The sequence below is a fragment of the Micromys minutus genome (assembly GCF_963924665.1).
Source record: "Micromys minutus genome assembly, chromosome: 24".
Classification (NCBI taxonomy): Eukaryota; Metazoa; Chordata; class Mammalia; order Rodentia; family Muridae; genus Micromys; species Micromys minutus.
Genome location: NC_137959.1, coordinates 40,085,880 through 40,107,146, shown reverse-complemented (window position 1 = coordinate 40,107,146; position 21,267 = coordinate 40,085,880). Strand labels below are relative to the sequence as shown.

The window sequence follows — 21,267 nt, the reverse complement described above, 5'->3', positions numbered from 1 at the left end:
GGAGAAAGCATCAACAGCCTGTGGACATTTTAACAACAGCCGTATGTGCCTGTTACATTGTGTTAAGGCCTGCAAAGTTGTTAGTAGGCCACAAAAATGGCAGGCTTGTATGGTCAGCATCATAGATCCAACCCTGCATAGATATTACATGTTAGTAATGAAGACCTCTGCTGTAGTCAAAGATGGTTGACTGTGATTGGATTGAGGAGTGCCTAGATTAGTTTATAAGCTAATGTATGTGAATGTGCATACATTAACATATTTTCAGGGATGGTTTGCTCATGATGACTCTGACCTAATTAATAATTCCATCCATTGGATTCAAAGCTTGAATGGATTTGAAAAGAAAATGGAACTGTGGAATGTAGGGATTGATTGGAAGAAGCCAATCACTCAGAATTTTGGGACTGTATCTTGCCTTTGACTCTTCCTGTTGATACTCTTCTTCCTGGCCACCATGAAGTGAACACCCTCTTCTTCCATGGGCTTCTGCTACCAGGATGTTCTGCCTCATCACTGGTCTAGAATCAACAGAGTCAGGGACTATGGACTGAAACCATGAGCTCAAATAAAGCTTTCTTCCCAATAAATTGTCAACCATTTTGTTATGGTGACAGAAAACAGATTAAGTCAGGTTCTGAAGGTGATTGGCCAAGAGAAAAAAACATATCACAGCATATTTCCTGTCTAAAGTCCCATGCCCCTCTCTCACCTGTTAGAATCTTTAATTTGTTCTAGTTTTGTTTCTGTTGGTGTAACAAGGCACTCTGACTGAGAACAGATTAGGAAAGGAAATGGGTTATTTGGCTTATCTTCCAAGTGACAGACCATTATTGCATAAAGCCAGTGAAGAAATTCAAGCAGGAACTCGAAATAGAAACAGGTGCTGCTTGCTGGCTCATCCTTTGTTACTTTTCTTGTACAATCCAAGACTATCTGCCTAGGGAATGCTGCTGCCCAGAGTGGACTAAGCCCTCCCACATAGTTAAGACAATCTCCCTTCCCACACATGCTCACAGACCAATCTGATCTAGGCAATGACTCACTCAGATATCTCTTGGCTATGTCAAATTGACAGGTTCTCTTAGTTTTAAAAGGTGTTGGTAATATGATTAACATCACACACCAGATTTATAGAATTTGTCCATCATGTATTACTGGGACACTAAAAGACCTGTTATTGGATGGCTAAACAAAACATCCTTTATCATGATCTAAATGTGTTTCCCCAAATTTTACATTGAAGTGGTAAACCCCAAAGTGGCTGTATTTTAGAAATGGATTGTATAAAGAAGCAATTCAGATTAGATGAGATCACAAGGAGGCGAACTTAACCTCCTATTATCAGGCACCCCACTCCCAAGCATTGGTGACATATAAAGATAATAAAAACCTTTAAGCTAAGAAAAGGACTCTCACCAGCTACACTGCACACTGATACTTTGATGTGGGACTTCCTGCCTCCAGAGCTGTAACTACATTACCCTTATTTAAGCCATTTGACCTATGATATTTCATGATGACAGCTTTGGTTGACTAAACACATCCTGTCAACAGTGTGACTTTTTTTACCCAACCCCATACAGGACCATAGACTCTTCCCACCTCTCCTAGGTCATGATAGCAAACTTATTTATGTACACACTATGAGCATGGTCCCCCCAACTATCTTCTCAGTCTCTGCTCTATCTCTCCCTCTCCTTTTTTTTTCTCCCTCTCTTGTTCCCTCTCTCCACCTCTCACTGTCTCTGTTTCTCTTAGTGTGTCTCTGTTTCTCTTTGTGTGTGTGTGTGTGTGTGTGTGTGTGTTGTATAGCATATGTATGTGTATGTATGTATGAAGGTACATTTGCACATGTGTGCTTGTGTGTCTGGAGGCTTCCTCTGACACTCCCCCCCATTGTTTTTAGAGACAGGGTCTCTCAATGAACCCAAGATCACAGATTGGCTAACAGGCTAGCCAGTAAGTTCCAGTAATATCCCAGCACTGGAACCAGTGTCTACCATCACCTTGGCTTTTATGTGGACCCAAACCCAGGTGTTCATGCTTGCAACTGAGCCAGTTCCTGAGCCCCACCTCCTCTGCCTCTGTGACCCACTCAGGACCTTGTCTCCTGTCCCAAGTTCCCTGCTTGTTGAGTGAATAAACTGGGAATGTGATTTTTGCCCCTCCCTACAGACAGGCTGAAAGTTGCTCTTGCCCAATGCCCTTGGTAAGATAGTAATGTGTCCTAAGGTCCTACTGGCCAGTCTTGATTTGTTTCAGTGTTTTTAGTTATTCATGTGTATCTGTGTGTTGGCTTGTACACATAAGTACATGAGCCCATAAAGGCCAGACAGTCACCCTGAACTTGGAGTTATAGGCAATTGTCAGATGCTGCTGCCCAGTGTGGGTACTGAGAACCTAACTTGGCTCCTCTGCAAGGACAAAAGGAGCTCTTAACTACTGAGCCATCTCCCCAACCCCAGGATCACCCTCCCCTCTTTGTAGCTTGAAGTTAAGGTGTGTTTCTATGGGAATTAAGAGAGAGAAGAAGCTTTTCAAATAAATCTCTTGGTAGCACAGTAGAGGGCAGAACACAACAGACTTTCCCAGAGACTACAGGAGAAAGGCTCCGAGGTCAGTGTGACTCATTCACACCCTGGTACGTCTCCTAGCCAGTGCTACCCAGACCTACTCTCAGGAGAACACCATGAGGTCTCTCACCTAGCTTCTCATTCTTTCAAGATGGGTTGAAATTGACTCTGGGAACACAGTACACTCCTCTGGCTCACTTTCCCACACTGAACTACAAACCCTTCCCATGAGCTCAGGAGAGTCAGGTCGGCCGAAACTCAGCAGAAACTTTAAAGAGCATGGGATGGTCACCTCATCATTTAAAGGTCTCTCAGACTGACCAGCTGCTAGGTACCACACCAAAATCCAGGTCCAGTGCCTTGGTCTGAGAAGATTAAGCAAGAGTTGCAAGTTCCCAAATCTGACTCTAGATGCATTAAAGCAGAAATATGGGAGCGGGACCCAGAAAATCTGTTATTGTGATAAAACACACAACATAAACATTGTATTACACAACTCAAAGTTGACTCCTTTAGAGTGTCTGATTCTGTAGCATTTAGTTCGTTTGGCTCTCGGCTTCTGTCGTTGAGAGCCCTCAGTGTCTCCGTCCATCACTTCTGTCTGTCAGAACAATCTCCTCACCTCAGAAGGAAAGGTTGCACCCATTATGCCACCATTCCTGTCAACTACCTGTTCCACTTCCTGGCTACATGGATTCCCCCACTGCAGACAGTTCACGTGCTGCTCTCTGCCTTCGGTGTCTGGCTTCCTGATCGGGGTACTGATGTTCCAAGGTCTATCTACAGTGTTTAATGTTTTCAAGGTCCACCCACACTGGATTGACAGGAATCAATAGTTCACTACCTTGTTAATGTTCTGTGTCTATTGCATACCACGTCTGTGAGCCACGGACGGATGGATTGTTTTTTCCCTTCTGCTCTGGTGAGCAATGCTGCCATTCACAGCTATGTACCCGTTGTCTATTTGAGCCCTTGCTTGCTATTTACGCCTAGGAACAGAACTGCAGGGCCTCCTGTTGTTCTGTGTTTAACTTACTGAAGGACTGGTTAATGGTTTCCACAGCAACTGCCTCAGTTTCAGTTTCCACCAGGAGGGGATGAGGATTCCTCTAGTCCCTCTACATCCTCACCAACATATGGGCTGGTTTCTGTTGCTGTTGTTACTGCTGCTGCTGTTGTTAGCTTTGATCAGGGCAGTGATGGGGCACTGCATGTTCTATACTCAGAGAGCACATTTGTCCTCCATTCTGTGGGAAGGGATCTACATGCATGCCTTGACACTGCTTTACTTGCTTTTGGTGGTATTTTAACCTAACCAAGATGCCTTCCCAGTTCCTGTCTCAAGAGGAATGTGAGACTCAGAGGCCTGGGTGTTTGTAAATCCTCTCTATTCTATAGAGAGAAAAGAATGGGGGGAGCAAATGTCCCCCTGAAGAAGGTGGCCATCATATAAACAGGTGGCAGAGCACAAAGATTTGTCACCAAGAGGAAATGGGTATTGTAGTTGTAGAGGTTCAAGGCCATGGGTGTTTCCAAACTCCCCACAATGCTAGCATGGCCTCTTGCTCCAGTGTCAAGGGACCAGAGGTAGGGAATAACTTGCCTACACATCCCAGTGTCTTTGAGACTGTCCAGGTTCTCCATCATCTCTATGTGACAGCTGACACTCAAAGCAGAGATAAGTGAGCAGCCTTCCCCCTGTCACCAGCTGATAACCAAAGAGCAAGGTTCAGAGCCTGCCTGACTCAAGATCCCTGAAGCCTGAGGTTGTCCTCAGTCATTCTTAGTCACAGACACTGTAACAGCTGTGTTCAAATACTTACTCTGGTTTCCTAAGAAGAATACTGACTGGGAAAAGCCTTTCGACCCCCTTGGACAATTACAGATCTTTCCCAATGCTTTAAATACTTGGTTAAATATTGATCCAACTGCCTTGCTGGACTCAGAGAGCTGAACTTGTGAGTGAAAGAAGATAAATACGCTACTACAGGGGAGTGTGCCCCCGCGTGAGTCTGTGCTCAGTCTACCCACCCCTTTTATCCTACGAGGAGAAAATTTGACCTGGATTTGAGAGTTCCAGGAGTGTCACTCAACTAAGAGGTGGAGTAGAGCCCAACTGTCTAACCTCCAGCTTCTGACAGGGAGGAAATGCTTGATAACTTGCTACAGAGCCATCAGGAATCAGGGCCTAGGGCAGCAGGAAGTACCCAAGGAGTCAGGGAAGGAATTAGTGAAGAGGAGGGTGATGAAGAGAAGAGAGATGAGAGGTTAGGGAAGCCGAGTGAGAGCACAGACAGGAAATCAATATGGCCGACGGTGGGAACCGTCAATCCTTCTTCCCCCTTCTGCTTACTCTTGCCTCCGAAGGAAGGGTGAGCCTTTTGGGGTTCTCAGGTCACTGAACAACTAAGAACCAGTGAAAGGAGCATGCTGGAAGTATCTGTAAAGAACAGAGAAATCCGAGAAGGGAAGAGTCAAGATTTGGAAGCCAAAGTAGTCAGGGAAGGAGGCTGATCAGAAGTGACATGGCTGCCACTGAGAATACTTGGAAAAGCAGAGACATATCTGACGGGGGATTTGCATTAAAGAAGGTTCATATATGAGACTTTCCCTCTCTACCATATTTCCACTAAGTGCTTAGGAAAATACATTCTCTACAGTTGGCTTTGACTTTGTGGGATGATTAAGGAACTAGTAATTAATTCAACAATGTATAAAGATTGACTAGTGGGCTAGTGAGATAGTTCTGTAGGTAGAGAGGCTTGCCTCCAAGCCTGAAGACCTGAGTTCAATCCCTGAGACCCCCATGGAGAAGGATAAACTTGACTCCCCAAAGTCATCCTTTGACCACAAGCTTGCCATGACACATGCCCCCCCACACACATACACACAATTTAAAATAAGGATGAGATGAGTTAATAGGTTAAAGAATAAAGAGATAGCTTCATATATAGTCAGATTGATAAAAGTGGGAGGGCTGAACTTCCAATTTGGAGAAAGGGAAAATAAGGTTTGGGATTGGCATGGCATGTAACCTTGGGCGCAGATAATAAAGATTCCCCCACAGAGAGAGCTAAATAAACCAAGACCATAAGGCACGTTTGTTACTGTAAAAAGTGTCAGGTACCTAGCTGAAAGATGAAGCTAATAGAAGATACACCCAATACGTCTGCTCAAACCACTTGAGATGCGCTGAGTTGGTACCAAAATTGTAAGGTTCAGAGCCTGCCTGACTTGAGACCCCTGAAGCCTGAGGCCATTCCTGAAAAGGTCGTCCTCAATCATGCAGTTATGTACAAATATTTACTCTGATTCCATAAGAAGAGAACTGGCCAGGAGAAGCTTTTAGATCCCTCCCCCCTCCCGGACAGTTATAGATCTTTCCCAACTCTTTAAATACTTGGTTAAATATTGATCCAACTGCCTTGCTGGGGTTAGAGTCAGAGAGCTAAAGCTGTGTGGGAGAGATGGTAAATCTGCTACTACAGGGGAGTGTGTCCACCATTTGGTACAAAGTACAGATGTATCTTTCTTGTAATGAAGCAGCGCCAGGCCTAAGGCATTTGATCAGTGTCAAGCCAGGCATATCTGCTTCCATTGCTGCTATAACAAACCAGCACCAACCTAGACAATGTCTGTGGGAGACATCTCAGTGGCTCATCTGACCAGCTGCCTCCTCAGCGCAGCACTGGTCTCCTTGGTGCTCTTAGTCCTGTAGCCATAGATGATGTGAAGAGACTTCCTGCCTTCCTGCTTTCCTCTTCCTGGCTTTAGAGAGAGCCACAAAGGTAACAGAGATTATGGACTCCGGACAGTCTGGTAGGCTCAGATATCTAGGATCCCTTTTGGAGAGCAGACACTAGTGACTGGCTCCCTATTTCTCCCCCCACGATCGATGCTTTTAAACAAGAAACTAGTAGGTAGTAATGGACCCTTCCAAGATAAACTTCTGTATCACTTTTGCCAAGAGCTCCATCAAGTTGATGACATACTGAATGCTGACTCCCTTGGATGTATAGATGATGAGTTGTCTTTTCTTTTGTTTAAAAAAAAGAGAGAGAAAATGGCCTTTATTTATTTGTATATGTATATGCCTATGTAAATTTCTGTACACCTCACACATGCAGAAGCCTGCAGAGATGAGACAAGGGTATTAAATCTCCTGGGGCTAGAGTTACAGGGTGTTCAGACCAACCATGTGGATCCTGGAGGTCAAATTCAGGTCTTATACAAGAGGAGTAAGTGCTCTGACCACTGAGCTCCCCAGCCCCACACTCGAGCAAGTGTACATACGGAAGTCAGACATCAATGCGAAGTGTCTTCTTTCTAACTTTCCACCTAACTTTTTTAGACAAGGTCTCCTTCACTCTGGAGCTCGCTCATGCATCTAGGATGACTAGCCAATGAGCTTCAGTTATCGACCTGTCTCTGTCTCTCCGGTGCTAGGATTCTGTGTACATGATACCACAGCTGGCTTCTGAGGGTACAGCACAGACTTTATACAAGTGGGCTAATTTCCTCAAAATAGTTATTACTATATCACAAAATTCTCCACGATGGTCCCAGGCATTCCTTCCCCTCTGTGGCTTCTGCTGGGTTCATTTGTTCCTTCTCAACACATTATGGATGAAATTTTGTGCCCTTTTCAGGAAAACCCCGCGTGCTGAACTCATTGCTTCCCATGTTGTGGGCATTTACAGACACTATTAGGATGAACTAGGTCCCCGACCTGGTGTGATGGGCCTTCGCTTAAGAAGAGACACAGACAGGAGCAAATGAACAGGGTACATCACCAAGGGGCCTTGACCTGCGGTGGCTCATGCCACCCACGAGATTTGCTAAAGGAGGTGGAGGCAGGAGGATCGATAGGGGCCTTGAAAGCCAAGAGACCTTAGGAGAAAACACTCCTGACCCATTTGCCTTGGACTTCCAGAATGATAGGAAAAGAAAATCCTACTGTCTGAGCCACTCAGGTGTCAGCCACACTTTAGTTCTACAAATAAATACAGAGGGGGGTGGGAAGCTGCATTTCTGTCTTCTTACAGCTCTCCACCCTGGCCAGCCATGTGTTTATGCCTCCATCTCCTGGCTCCCAGCTACTGTCACATGACCTTTATACCATCCCCTGGGTAGCTCTTGTGTCCTACCAATGTGTTTCTTCCCAGAGTTTCTCTGAGACAGAACCTTCAAAGGCAGACCTGAAGAAGGAACACTTCATACACTTGGGGGAGCCTCGGGGAGGAGCAAAGTCAGGTGGGCTCTGTGAAAGGCCAGTAGAACAGACAGACGTCAGGAAGGCAAGCTTGGGAGGCCCACGGCCCATTTGATCTCAAACACAATGACCCAGCACTGATCCTAAGAAAATATTACGGCAAAGCGAGGTGCGAATCCATGCCACTGGGGGTTGAGAATGGGAGCGAGATACCATTCATTTTAATGCTCTAGAAAGCTATGAAGACAGTAAGAACTTCTGGCCATTAGGGTGTCAAAACCAAGCAGAGGGCACACACACAGGAGAACAGCCTGGGGGGGTTATAAATTCTTTTGTTTAAAAGATTTTAAACTATGTACGTGTATATGGCTATATGAGTCTGGTACTTGTGAAGGCCAGAAGGGAGTGTCAGATCACCCTGGAGTTAGGGCTACAGCTGCCCTACATGGGTGCTGGGAACTGAAATCTAGTCCTCTCCAAGAGCAGTAAAGGCTCCTAAGCACTGAGCCATCTCCTCGGCTCCCATTACAAGTTTTTAAACTGCCCCATCCCGGCTTTATTTTCACTCATTCACAAGTTGGCATTTCTTTTACTTTGTGTGTATGTACACACATATGTGCACTTTCCTTTGTTGACAGGCACCCCTGGGGGCCAGAGGACAACCTCAAGTATTATTCCTTAGGTGAATAAGTTGTGTGTGTGTGTGTGTGTGTGTGTGCAAGAGACAGGATTTCTCCCTGGACTAGAACTCATCAAGTAGACTGTGCTACCTGGCCATCAAGTCCCAGGGCCCCTCCCCAGTGCTGGGGTTATAAGGGCAATGCCACCACACCTGCTCTTTTATGTAGGTTCTAAGGATTGACCTACGTCTTCATGCCTGATGGTACCCGGGCTGATTACAGAGACACTTAAGTTCCAGGTGAGCTCATTATTCTCTGCTGCAAGGATATGAGCAGGCACCGCAAAGACCAACTGTATCTGTTCACATATTTATTGATGCTACTTCCCACCAGGCACTAGGTCTACAACACATCCACCGTGTTACTGCACTTAAACCCTTAGGATCAATTGCCTGAAGCAGAAACGGAGACAGGAAAGAGAAAAGCAGGCTGGTCAGTGGATGAGACCAGGAGTACGTGAGCCTCTGCCAGGGGTGCCAGAGGGCTCCCTGGAAGTGGGAGGGGGGAAGTGTCCAAAGTGTTTGCAAGTCTAAGGTCAAGTTCAGAATGAAGACAAAGGTAGGGTGTTGCCTGTTGGGTCGGGCTGGGGAAATGGCTGAGCTACTAAAGCACTCACTGTGCAAGCCTGAGGGTTTGAGTTCAAACCCAGGCTCCTCAACTTAAAAAAAAAAAAGTGTTTAGGAGAGGGTACATTCCTCAGTGACAGGAAGGTAGAGACAAAAAAAAGATCCTTAGGGTTTCTTAGCTGGACGTTTTAACTAAATCAGTGAGCTCTTGGTTCAGTGACAAATCCTATCCAAAAAAAAAAAAAAAAAAAAAATGGAAATTACCTTCAGCCTCTATATATACACACACGTGTGTGCAAGAATATACACATAGGCATGAATGTACACACACACATACTTAGCTGGATCTTTTCTTTTTACAAACTTGACTTAGAACCAACTAATCCACCAGGGAAACTAGTGTCCATCTCAGAAGGAAGGAGCACGGAGTCCAGAGCTCAGCCCCCTTAGATTTCCTTCTCATCCATTCAGAAACCTGAGAAAGAATTCCAGAAGCTCTCCCAAAGCTGAGGTAGGCTTGGGGAACTCCTGTATGAAGATGTCTATGGGAGAAAGTAAGGCGTAATGACCCAGCCCAAGGCTGTTGCTTACAGAAAATGAGACAGCCGAGTTGTTAACACATCTTGAACCCAACCAACAAAGGCAAGGACAACATCACGGTCAACCCTAGTGGATGTTCTCAGGGTTCCCAGAGTTCACCCGTTCAGCTTACAGGAAATAGCAGTGTGCTCTGCTCAGAGGAAGCCAAAGACAGGCTTCCCACAGCACTGGAGTTACCTGTACCGAGAGCTGTGCTGTCCTACGTGTTGGAAAACCTCCAGTGACGAACATGGTAATTAACGGAAATCGGAGAAGTGCATTCGCATGACAGAATTTGAAAGGAGAGAAAGGGTCAACTGACTCTGAATACACACACTGACTCATCGTGACCCAGCCCTGCTTTTGTGTGCCTGGCCCTCTGGTGTAGCCCTCAAAGGATGCAGTACACGTCTTGTGACAGGTACCCGGTGACCTTGTGCCAACAGGCTGACTCACCTCCCATGCTGCTGACGTTCACCAGCCTCCCCTTGGACTTTCTAAGTAGAGGCAGGAACGCCTTGGTGACCTCAACAGTTCCAAAGAAGTTCACGCCCATGCATTTTTTGTAGGTGGCCATGGGAACGAGTTCCCCGTCGATTGGAAACTGGAAGATCCCAGCATTGTTGACCACTGCCCACAGTTCTGGGGACAATAAAAAAAAAACAACAAAGCCAAAAACAAACAAACAAACAAAAAAAAAACTGTGAGAATGGGAGAAGCTAGAGCACTCAAATAGTTTCTAGAACACCAAGTTCGGGAACCACCAAACCCCTTTGAAAAGTAGATTTTGGGCAGAATCCAAACAAATGTGTGTAATATTAAACAATGGATTTGGAGATCCTGCACTTTTAAGGTTGATTTATTTTGCATGGGAGAGAAGGGCACGTGCAGCTGTTTATATTTTGATTCTAATTACACTTCCCCTGGAAGGGCTGCCTGGGTCTTTCATCAGGACATTTTTTCCCATTTTAATTTGTAAAATAAATGTGAGAGCAGGTGATTGGGTGGGGGAAGAGAAGGTGGAGCTGGAGGGTAGGAGAGAGGTGAAGGAGAGGGTCTCCGGAGGAGTAGGAGGTGATGAAAGGAAGATGGAGCTGAGGCACATGGCCTGGAGAAACCACAAGTTCTCAGGTATCTCATAGCTGGGGAATAGAGTAGTGTAGTGGTAGATCTGCCCTATCTATACACACAGCTTGTATTCGTATTAACTGAGTTGTGTTCTCATTGAATGGGTTTATTCGGGTTGGAGAGGTTACTACAACAGGCACACATGCCACACTGTGGTCCAGGTCAGAGGAGTTGATTCTTTCCTTCTACCATGTGGATGGTACTGACTGAGCTCAGATTAACCATTACTGAGATGACTGGCCAGCCCAGTTCTTCTTTTACCCGGTAGCCTTTTCCTATAGCCAGGAAGCTGGACAGTCACTACTCATGGGAACAGCTGGGACCGAAATATGACAGTCATAGCATCCCAGTATGTCAGGTCTTAAAACAGCAGTTCTCAGCTTGTGGGTCCTGACTCCCACAGGGGTCGCCTGTCCGATATCCTGCATATCAGATTCTTTGCATTATGATTCATAACAGTAGCAAAACTACAGTTATGAAGCAGCAATGAAGTAATTTTATGGCTAGGGGTCACCATGACATGAGGAGCCGCGTTAAAACGTTGCAGCATTCGGGAGATTGAAAACCCCTGTCTTAAAGTTTCAAAGCCTATTCCCTCCCCCCGAGGAGTATGTAAAGACATCATTAACACACTTCAGGATAAGATGCCTTCAGCCTTCTCTCATCTCTAAGCTAAAAGCCTAGCAACAAGAAGGAAAGTCCCAACAGCGGGGTGACTGTGATCTCCTAACACCATGAGCCCTACTTCCTGGCTTGGATGGCGTGTCATCTTGATGAACATCAGAATCACAGCACAGCTGGTTCAGACATACTCCTAGCCCAACCACCAGACATTCTGAGTGGTCATGAAGTGGAATCTGTGTGCATCTGCCTTTCTAAGTCCCAAGGGCTGTGATGCTGGAGTCCTGTACCATCCTTGGAGGACCCTGGCCCCTAGCAGTACTGTTTAGCCTAATGTTTAGGGACCTAGGATACGGTGTCTTCTGCCTTAAACCACCTCCTAGCCCGTTTGATCAACCTGTGGCTGGGAAAGCAGTGCTTAAACTTTGCCAAGAGTACAGTTGGGAACCGCCCCTTAAGGAAAGAAAGTGTGGGAAAGAATGAGTACAGTGATTCCAAGGCAGGCAAGGCAGGAGATAGTTTAGCCTGGAACTTTCCATTAGTTACAAGTTATTTATACCTCCCTTCTTGTAACAATGCACTCGGAAGCCTAGTTTCTTCATCTACACATATTACACACACACACACACACACACACACACACACACACCTTCAAATAGTACACCTAGCAACTTCAGAAACCCTCCACTTGCATAGCTATATGTTCTGTCTTCTGTCAGCTTCCAAGAGCAGTATAAGCTTCCCCACCCCTGGTAATAATCATATTTAGACAGTTTCCATTCATGCATATTCCCAACATATCCAGGTATAAAGAATGGAAGGGCTGATTCAGCCCAAACTGGTATTGGGTGTGGATGCAGTCACCTTTTAGGATGAATGCCCTATTTATCACCTTATACCTATGCACAATTGGGTGTGTTTATGGTTAAAATCAGATGCATTATGAGAAGGAACATGTGCGGTTCTGAAGTGGTTGTGTAACTTAGCCAACCAATCAAAACAGTGAAGCGCCCAAACCACCACACTATTTAGTAACCAACCCTTTCTTCTCTTAGGCCTCTTAAAAAAGAGATGCTAAGCTGTAGCCCAGGGTCTGTGAATACTTTCACTCATGTGGTCCACTGTCAGTCTTGACAGTGTGTCCCTCTACAACCTGAGCTGTCACTTTGTTCCCAATAACATTAGTTTGACTCTGAAAATCAGGCTGAGCTTTAATTTTCAAGTCTTTGGATAAGAGGATAAGAGACCAGACAGACCCACCACCCAGTAACAATCCTATAGGGATTTGAAGAATGGGGTTCTGGAGAACAGTGGAACCTGAGAGGAGTAGGGGTGACAGGATCTTGGGGTGTTGAGCTAGACAAACTTAAACAGACCCTCTAGGTTTATGGAATTCCGGCATGGTGCAGGCAGTAGATCTCGAAGTGTGGTCCACCCCTCACCCCCAGCAGCAGCAGCAGCATCTCAGAACTTGTTAGGAATATACATGTTTGAGGCTAGGGGTGTGGCTGGATGGGCAGAGTGCTCGGTTAGCATGCATAAAGCCCTGGGCTCAATTCTCAGCACTTCATAAACCAGATAGGGAGGTGTACACCTATAATCCCAACGCTTGGGAGGTGGAGGCCAGAGGACTGGAAATTCAACCCCATCCTTGTCTATAGAGAAAGTTTGAGGCAAGTCTAGGATATATAAAACCCACAACAAAATGAAACTAAGAAAGAAGAGAGAGAGAGAAAGAGAGAGAGAGACAGACAGAGAGATAGAGACAGAGAGACACACACACACACACACACACACAGAGAGAGAGAGAGAGAGAGAGAGAGAGAGAGAGAGAGAGAGAGAGAGAATATTGTGTATGTTTGAGAAAGACACAGAGACCAAGACCTAGAGGCAGAGATGGTGGTGGGCGGGGAGAAAGAGGGGGAGGGAGGAAGAGAGGGTGGGAGTGAAAGAGGGAGGGAGAGAGATAGTGAGGGAAGGGGGGAGAGGAGGGGAGGGAAGGGAGGGAGGAAGGTTTTGTACATTGTATGGAGGGGACAACAGACTCCCTGGAACTGGAGTTACAACTGGCCATGTGGTGCTGGAAACCGTTTCCAGGCCGACTGGAAATGACTGGAAGAGCAGCACATGCTCTCAAGCACTAGGCCATCTCTCCAGACCCAGATCTTCATTTTTAAGGGGTTTGGAGTTTCGATAGCAAACATCTTGGTACTGGGCTGAATGGACAGTTTCCACATTTAAAGATGTCTAAAGCAGGGAACTCATATGTAGCTGCCTTTGGTGATGCTTGCCTGTGATCCCAGCACTCTGGAGGCAGGAGAATTGTGATTTTGGGCCAGCCTTGGGTGCACAGTGAGATCCTGTCTACCAAATCCCCCTTTGGTCCATAAGAACTCAGCCTGTAGCAACTCACGCTCCCTGTCTTCCTTGTGTCTCCCCTGGTTTCTTTTTCACTCTTTATTGGAAATGCTTTCCCCCCCCCTCGAGTAATATACCCTGATTACAGTTTACCCTCCCTCTCCTTCTCCCAGTTCCTCCCCACTTCCCCTCCCATCCAAATCCACCCCTTCTCTGTCTCTCATTAGAAAACAGACTCTAAGGGATAATAATAAAATAAAACAAAGAAATGATATAGTAATAAAAAAGAGAAAACAAAAACTAACACATTGGAATTGGAAAAAGACAAAGAGAAGGAAAGGAGCCAAGAGAAGGCACAAGAAACAAAGACCCGCCCAGTCACACACTTAGGAATCCCATAACACTGAACTGAAAGCCAGCACATAAACAGAAGAGGCTTCGGTCTCCGTGAGTTCATATGACTTTTGCTCATGTTGGCTCAGAGGTCTTGCTTTCTTGGTGTCCTCCATTCCCTCTGGTTCTTACACTCTTCCCTGAGCCCTGAGGGGAGGGATGTGCTGGAGACATCTTGTATACAAAGGTCTCTCACTGCGTAATGTCTGGCCGTGGGTCTCCATTTGTCCCCACCTGCTGCCTGGAGGAAGCTTTGATGATGGCTGAGTAAGGCACTGACCTATGAGCACAGCAGAATGTCGTGAAAGGTCATTTCAGTGCACTTTCTGTAGGCCTGACACGGCCCGGCAGAAACTTTTCATTAGTAAGTGATTACTTACTAATGCATCTACTGTGTTAACTTTCCACAATCCTAAAGCATATTCAAAGCCAGTGCTGTAGTCTGAAAGGGAGGGGAGCTTATCCCCAATAGTGACAGAGACACCACAGTGCCTGTCTGGTGGCAGGGACACCACAGTGCCTGTCTGGTGGCAGAGACACCACAGTACCTGTCTGGTGGCAGAGACACCACAGTGCCTGTCTGGTGGCAGAGACACCACAGTGCCTGTCTGGTGGCAGAGACAAGGTAGTAGCAGTCAGGCTGCACATGAGAACTATGTCCACTTCAGTGAGGGCCAACAGGAAGCATTGGCCATCGAGACCAGATGTTTTATTGTTGGGTATTTAAATAGTGCCCCAGGGAAATGAAAGATGGTTCTAAACTGAAACCAAAATGGGTCACAGCAAATAAAATTACGCTTCTTGTGAGCCAGAGTTCGTGATCACAGGCAGGCACCGAAGGCCGTGAGCATTTAGCTGGGATGTTCACACAGAGAGAGCAGCAGCTGTTAAGACAGGGATGGGTACAACCCCATTCTGCCTGATGTGGATATTGGGTCAGTCAACTGAAGCCTGAGAATATTCTAGACCAGGTATCATCCAACATTTTTTCCATAGAGAGCTCTTGTGGTCTGGATAGGAAGTGTCCCTCCAAGGACTTGTTTGGTTCCCCAGTGCAACTTTTAGAGGTGAGTCTTTGCAGGAGCGATTGGGTCATGAGGAGGGTTTGACTAGCCGACTAATGGGCTAATAGCTATATGGACTACTGGGGACCCAGTAGGCACTTGTTAGAAGTGGCTTTGTTAGAAGTGATCATCTCTCTCTTCCTCCCTCCCTCTTCCTTCCCTCCCTCCCCCTCCCTCTCCCCTCCCTCCCTCCCTCCCCTTTCCTGTTCACCATAAAGTGAGGATGCCCAGACTCATCACGGCCCAGCAGCAATGAAACCATGAGCCCAATGACTCTTCCTTTAAACTGTTTTTCTCTGGCATTTGCCAAACACTTTACCTCTTGCAAGCCCTTCAGCTTGCCTGTGCCATCACAGCACAAGTGAGTATGGAGTACAGGCTGTGTGCAAGCAAAGAGGAGAGGCCGTGCTCATATGTGCTTCTCCTTATGGACCCCGACATTTGAATGGTATGCAGTTTTTCATGTCCAAAGGTATTCTTCTGATTTAACCACTTCGAAGATCATTCTTCATTCATGGGTCAGTGGGCCAACCAAAGCAAGCGGCTCATCGTGATGACAGCCTCCATTGTCTCTTTGGGTTTGGGGGGTTCCCATCTTCCAGATCTTCATAAACTATGTAATCGGTGACTGGGAATGATTATGCCATTAACAGAACTTATTGCTAACATCTAACCATGTTCTGGTACTTGTTAACCTACCAGAGAATTCTGCACTGGCCAGTAAGCCCATCACGCCTGTGAGTCTTGGCTTGGCACTAATTAGCATCAGTTAGCAATGATCGATAGGTGAACAGGAAAGCAACAATATGCTGTGCAGGAAGGAATACAATATGGTCACCAGTCATCCAGAAGACCAGCCTCTTTATCTACAGATGCTACATAGTTCTTTTGTAGTGATCTAACTACAAAAACTGCGGTTCCAGTTTCTCTTTAAGAGGACTGAGGTTGGAGAAACCTGGAGTGTGCAGGCAGGTGGGATGCTTGTTCTGGCCCAGGGGACAGCTGCCTCTCAGGATGCTAACTGTAAAGGGACAGGAACTCATGACCTGAAAACTGAGCTCCCACATCACCTCATGCCTGGGTACTCCCACAGCATTCCTGTGTCTAGAACTCCTCACTCCATCGCTGCAGATGGTCAGTGCTGCCCTACTGGATCTCACAAAGGGATTCTGCATCCAATGTCTCCTTCTGTAAGGCATTGTTAAGTCAGACTTATGAGTGGCGAGTGAGGCCTATTGGATGGTCAAAGATCAGGCTGGGAGAATGTCCTAGAATGTGCTGGCTTGGGAAGCTGGGGAGATGGCTCAGGGGCTAAGAGAGCTTACTCTTGTCTGAGGACTGGAATTTAGTTCCAAGAACCCAGGCTGGGAGGGTTTTGTTTTCTGCCTGTAACTCCAGCTCCAAGAGATTGGATGCTTTCAGAGATCTGATGTTTTCTTCTGACCTCTGTGGTTCTCTGTGTGTCTCTGTGTGTGTCTGTCTTTCTACACCTAGCAACTGTGTGTCTGTGTGCCTGTCCATCTCCCCCCTTCTCTCTCCCCCCCCATACACACACACACACACACACACACACACAATCTTTCTATATAAAAAGAAAACAATGGCCCCATGCTATACTTGTTGAGAAATGATTCCCAAATAACTAACAACCTTGTTCTTTTTATCTCATTTTTGCAGTGGCCCCTCCCACGTGGGTCATGACCCATGTCACAGGGGCCCGCATACCAGACATTTACATTAAGATTCATAACAGTGGTGAAATTACAGCTATGAAGTTGCAACAAAAATAATTTTGTGGCAGTGGTGGGGGCTGTTACCCCAACAGGAGGAACTGCATTAGAGGGTCGCAGCATTGGGAAGGTTGAGAACCACTGTATTTATGAGTAAGTACTCACTGTTCTCAACACTGAATTGGGGGACAGAGGGGCCTTTACTGAGCACCTCTTGCCTTGTTCCAGACTCTTCTACTTCCTTTCTATAAGAATCCTTAAGCTACAAAACAAGGTAGGTCTTCTCACCCCCCCCTTACACTGGCTGTGCTGGCTGTGCAGAAAATTGGGACCTGGAATGTCCAAGGTTTCCACATACAGCCTCTAGCTCATTGAGGCTAATGCCAACACTGGAGAAAACAAAATCCAGACACAGAAACCAGATCCCAAAAGCATTGCTTAGTGCCTGGATCCAGAGATGCTGGGAACCAACAGTCCAGTAGGCAAACACGTTCCTTCTTTGTGTTAGTAGGTTTGCAGTAGGTTGAGTCATTTGCATCTAAGTGAGTCCTGACATGCTCATGGGTCTTATTCTTGAGGAACTTGCTAGGGAGTTGGAGAGGAGCAGGCATTTACCGTAGGGAGGTGATGGAGGAGTTAATAAGGCATAACCATGAGTCTGGAAAAGAAGAAATGCAGCCCAGCTCACCAGGAAAGCCAGGGAGCAATGGCATGAGTGGTCCCCATGGGAGTAGGGAGCAATGGTCACAAAGACTTTGTTGGCAAAGACAATAGTCATTGGAAGAAGCAGATGGGACAGAAAGTCGGGGAGGTAGAAGCTAGGTGGCAGCAGTGGGAAATACCATTCTGTTCTGGCACATTCTAGAGTGGACCAAGTGGAGCATCAGGTACCACAGAGAAATGGTTTGCCAGGCCATTGTCCCATGGAGCTTCGATCTTCAAGGTGTTGGGATTGTGTGTGGGTAGAGGAGGAAGCGTGGAGCCAGACTTGTGGTCTGTATGAGCCATATGCAAAACAAATCATGGCCACAGAGTAATTTGTCCCAGAGATTTCATACTTCAGAGGCTCTAGGGAATAGGTGACAGAAGAGGTGTGTGTCATGAGGACTATAGTTCACTGAAAAGTACATGTGACTGGAGGTCATTGGCGTACCCAGACAGGTGGATGGGGATGTTGGGGTACCCAGTCAGGTGGTGGGGATCATTGGGGTACCCAGACAGGTAGATGGGGTTGTTGGGGTACCCATACAGGTAGTGGGGGTCATTGGGGTACCCAGACAGGCAGCAGAGAGGTCATTGGGAATACGTAGACAGGCAGCATGGGACTATTGGCATACAGAAGGTAGGGAGACCATTGGCTACCCACACAGGAAGTAGGGAGGCCATTTTGGTACCCAGACAGGAACCAGTAAAACCTGCAATGAACCACAGAATTTGGAGATGTTGGGGACAGGACAGGTGATGAATATCTAGGAGGCAAAGCTGACAGAACTGGCTGTTAGGACAGAGAGATCAGTGGTTGAGTTGGAGGTCTCAGTGGCCCCCACCGTCTTTCTCCAGGTCACTAGCTCAAATGAGCAGGTGTGCTGGCAGGCAGGTTGATTTTCAGGTTGACATTGGGAAGAAAATAACAAGGTCATCTCTGAACACAGTGAGGTTGAACCTCTGGGATATGAGTGGAACTGTTTGGAAGGCATTTTTGTGCATTTCGGTCCAGATCTAAGGAAGAATTTTCCAGGTGGGCTGCATAGCTCTGGAAGGTATTAGTGTAAATTAGTTTTCCCAACCCTGACCAAATATGAACATCACCCAGGGAGCTTTAAAAGCTAAACGCTGCTGATAGGACTGGGGAGATAGTGTGTTGGTTAAGCTGCTTAGTGAATAAGCATAAGGACCTGTGTTTGGGTCTCCAGCCCCCACAAAAGCTGTAATGACAGCACTAAGGGGTTAGAGGAGATAGAGGGATCCCAGGGGCTTGCTGGTCAACCATACAGGCCCAAACAACAAGATCCATGTCAAAAACACAAGACAGAGAATGATATTAAACACCTGGTTTTGACTCTGACCTGTACATGCTCACAAGCATGCAAACACACACACACACACACACACACACACACACACACACACACACCCTCTGCTCCTGCCTCAGAGGCTCTCCTTAAGTAAGCTGCAATAATAAAACTTTGGGATGGAGGTATCCAGGCATGCTCAGACATGACCGCCCCCTGGCCACGGGTCTGGGAATTCAAAATTAACCCCTTGATGGCACCATCTTAGATTTCTGAATCAGTTCTTCAATGAGGAGGTTCTTCTTTCATCTCATGTTGGGTTCCACAGGGTATGTGCCATGCTCTGGGCTCACGCATGGATTTTGTCAAGCCCTCCTTCAATGGGAGGGAACAAAGCGTGCATAAGGACAGAGTGGTCTGACGGGAGGGGGGGGGCAGTCGGTGAATGGCTGCAGATGGAGCCAATTGGGAAGATTCTGATTTGAAGGGGAGATAAAGAGACCTATCCAGGAAGCAGAGGTAACAGAGAGAAGTCTGGGGGAGCCAAAGAGAGGCTGGGGACCCCAAATTTGAGCAGGGGGGTGGGTGTCATTTTGGAACAGTTCAGGGAACAGAAGGTCTTTGCTCTCCAAGATGATAGTGGTAGCTTTGAGCAGAGCAAGTAAGGAGGCCTAGTGAGAACCAACATGTGTGCATGGAGAAGTGGAAACAGATGGAGACTTGGCCACAAATGAAGGAGGGAAGGTGGGTAGAACCTAAAAGGGGCACATGGCCCTGTGGCTGTGAGCTAAGCTGGGAGAGACCGGGCATGCTGCTATTGCCAGAGAAAGGCAAAGGTCAGGGGATGGGAGGGTGCTGAGAGGGTGACCAAGGAGAAGCAGGTGACAGACAGGACTGTGGGGGTGGGGGTGGGGTTGTATGACAGTTCAGTCCATAAAATGCTTGCTTAGCAAGCATGAGGGCCTGAGTTTAATCCACCAGAATCCACCTCTTCAGAAGCCTGTCATCATGGCACACACTTGTAACCAACCCCTGCCTCAGGGAGGCAGAGACAGAAGAATCCCCAGCGTTCCCTAGCCAGTCAACATTGCCTAACTGGTAAGCTCAAAAGACAAGATGGACGGTACATTTGGAACAACAGCCAAGGTTGTCTTCTGGCCTACACAGACACACATGCATGTGTATGCTTGTACACATGAGTTCTGTGCATTCTGTGAAGAGGGAACCTAAATCTGAGTCACTCCAAACTTTGTTACAGGCTCTGGCACATACATAGCAGAGGCTCAGTACAAGTGTCCTCTGGTAAGGTCAGCAGCCATGGTCATTGGAGGTTGACACTGGTTAGTGAGGCGAGGGAGAATCAAGGAAGTTGGTACCTTTGTCCTGAATCTTCTCTGTGACTTTGCTGTGAGCATCTTTGATCTGCTCTGGCTTGGTGACATCCATCTGGAGCACCGAAAGGCGCTCAGAGCAGTTTTTTCTCAATTCGCCTGCTCCCGGGCCCTCTTTATCCAGCACCCCGGCAAACACTGTGAAGCCCAGCTTGTCCAGGTGCTTGGCCAAAGCATGGCCGAAACCAGAATCCGCACCTGCAAGAGCCAAGACAACAGGGTGAGCTCAAACCAATGCAACAGGCAAGATGGCTTCATGAGGATAACACCACGTGATGTTTATATGATGGTCTCTGCTCCCTGGAGGGAGGGAGTCTGGGACATTGCGTTGTTGGCTGTTAGGAAATAGCTGGGGATGTCAAGACAAACAGCTAACTCTAGGTAAAGAAAGAAGGAATTTTGGTAGAAAATATAGTGAGCAGAAAGGGAAAGGGGGCTGGAGGAGATTGGCTCAGGGTGACTGAAAAAAAGAATGTACCAGGGAAAATCATTATATATACATACATATACCATATATATGTGTATATATATATATATATATATATATATATATATATATATATATACATACATATACCATATATATGTATATATATATATATATATATATATATACATGCATATATATACACAGACATAGACATATGTATATGTGTATCCATGTATATGTGTATATATACATGTGTATATATACTCATATATGTGTATACATACATGCATATACAACATACATATGTATATACATGCCAGGTGAAGGAGTTCAAGGTGTTGATCTTGACTTCATGTTCTCAGGGCAGAGAATGACATTGAAGGCATCCTCATAGGCAGTGCTTTGGACCATAAGCTTGGGACCTACCTATATCAGGAAAGGTCCCAGGGAGAGCCTTGGCCTTGAGTAGGAAAGAGTTACAAACTGTGAAGATGCCATGACAAACTCTGCTTAAGGCCTGGGACCCT

The 21,267-nt window shown here is 46.5% G+C and overlaps 1 protein-coding gene across 1 annotated transcript in view; it reads right to left on the bottom strand.

The window, feature by feature from the left end:
- Positions 1–21,267, bottom strand: part of HSD17B2 (hydroxysteroid 17-beta dehydrogenase 2) — a gene marked incomplete at both ends in the record, with an annotated part of 59,109 nt that overhangs the window by 5,994 nt on the left and 31,848 nt on the right. Inside the window, 2 exons of the mRNA XM_080937148.1 lie at positions 10,070–10,255; positions 20,296–20,508. Coding sequence (XP_080793274.1) covers positions 10,070–10,255; positions 20,296–20,508 — 399 coding nt within the window. The remainder of the gene's footprint in view (positions 1–10,069; positions 10,256–20,295; positions 20,509–21,267) is intronic.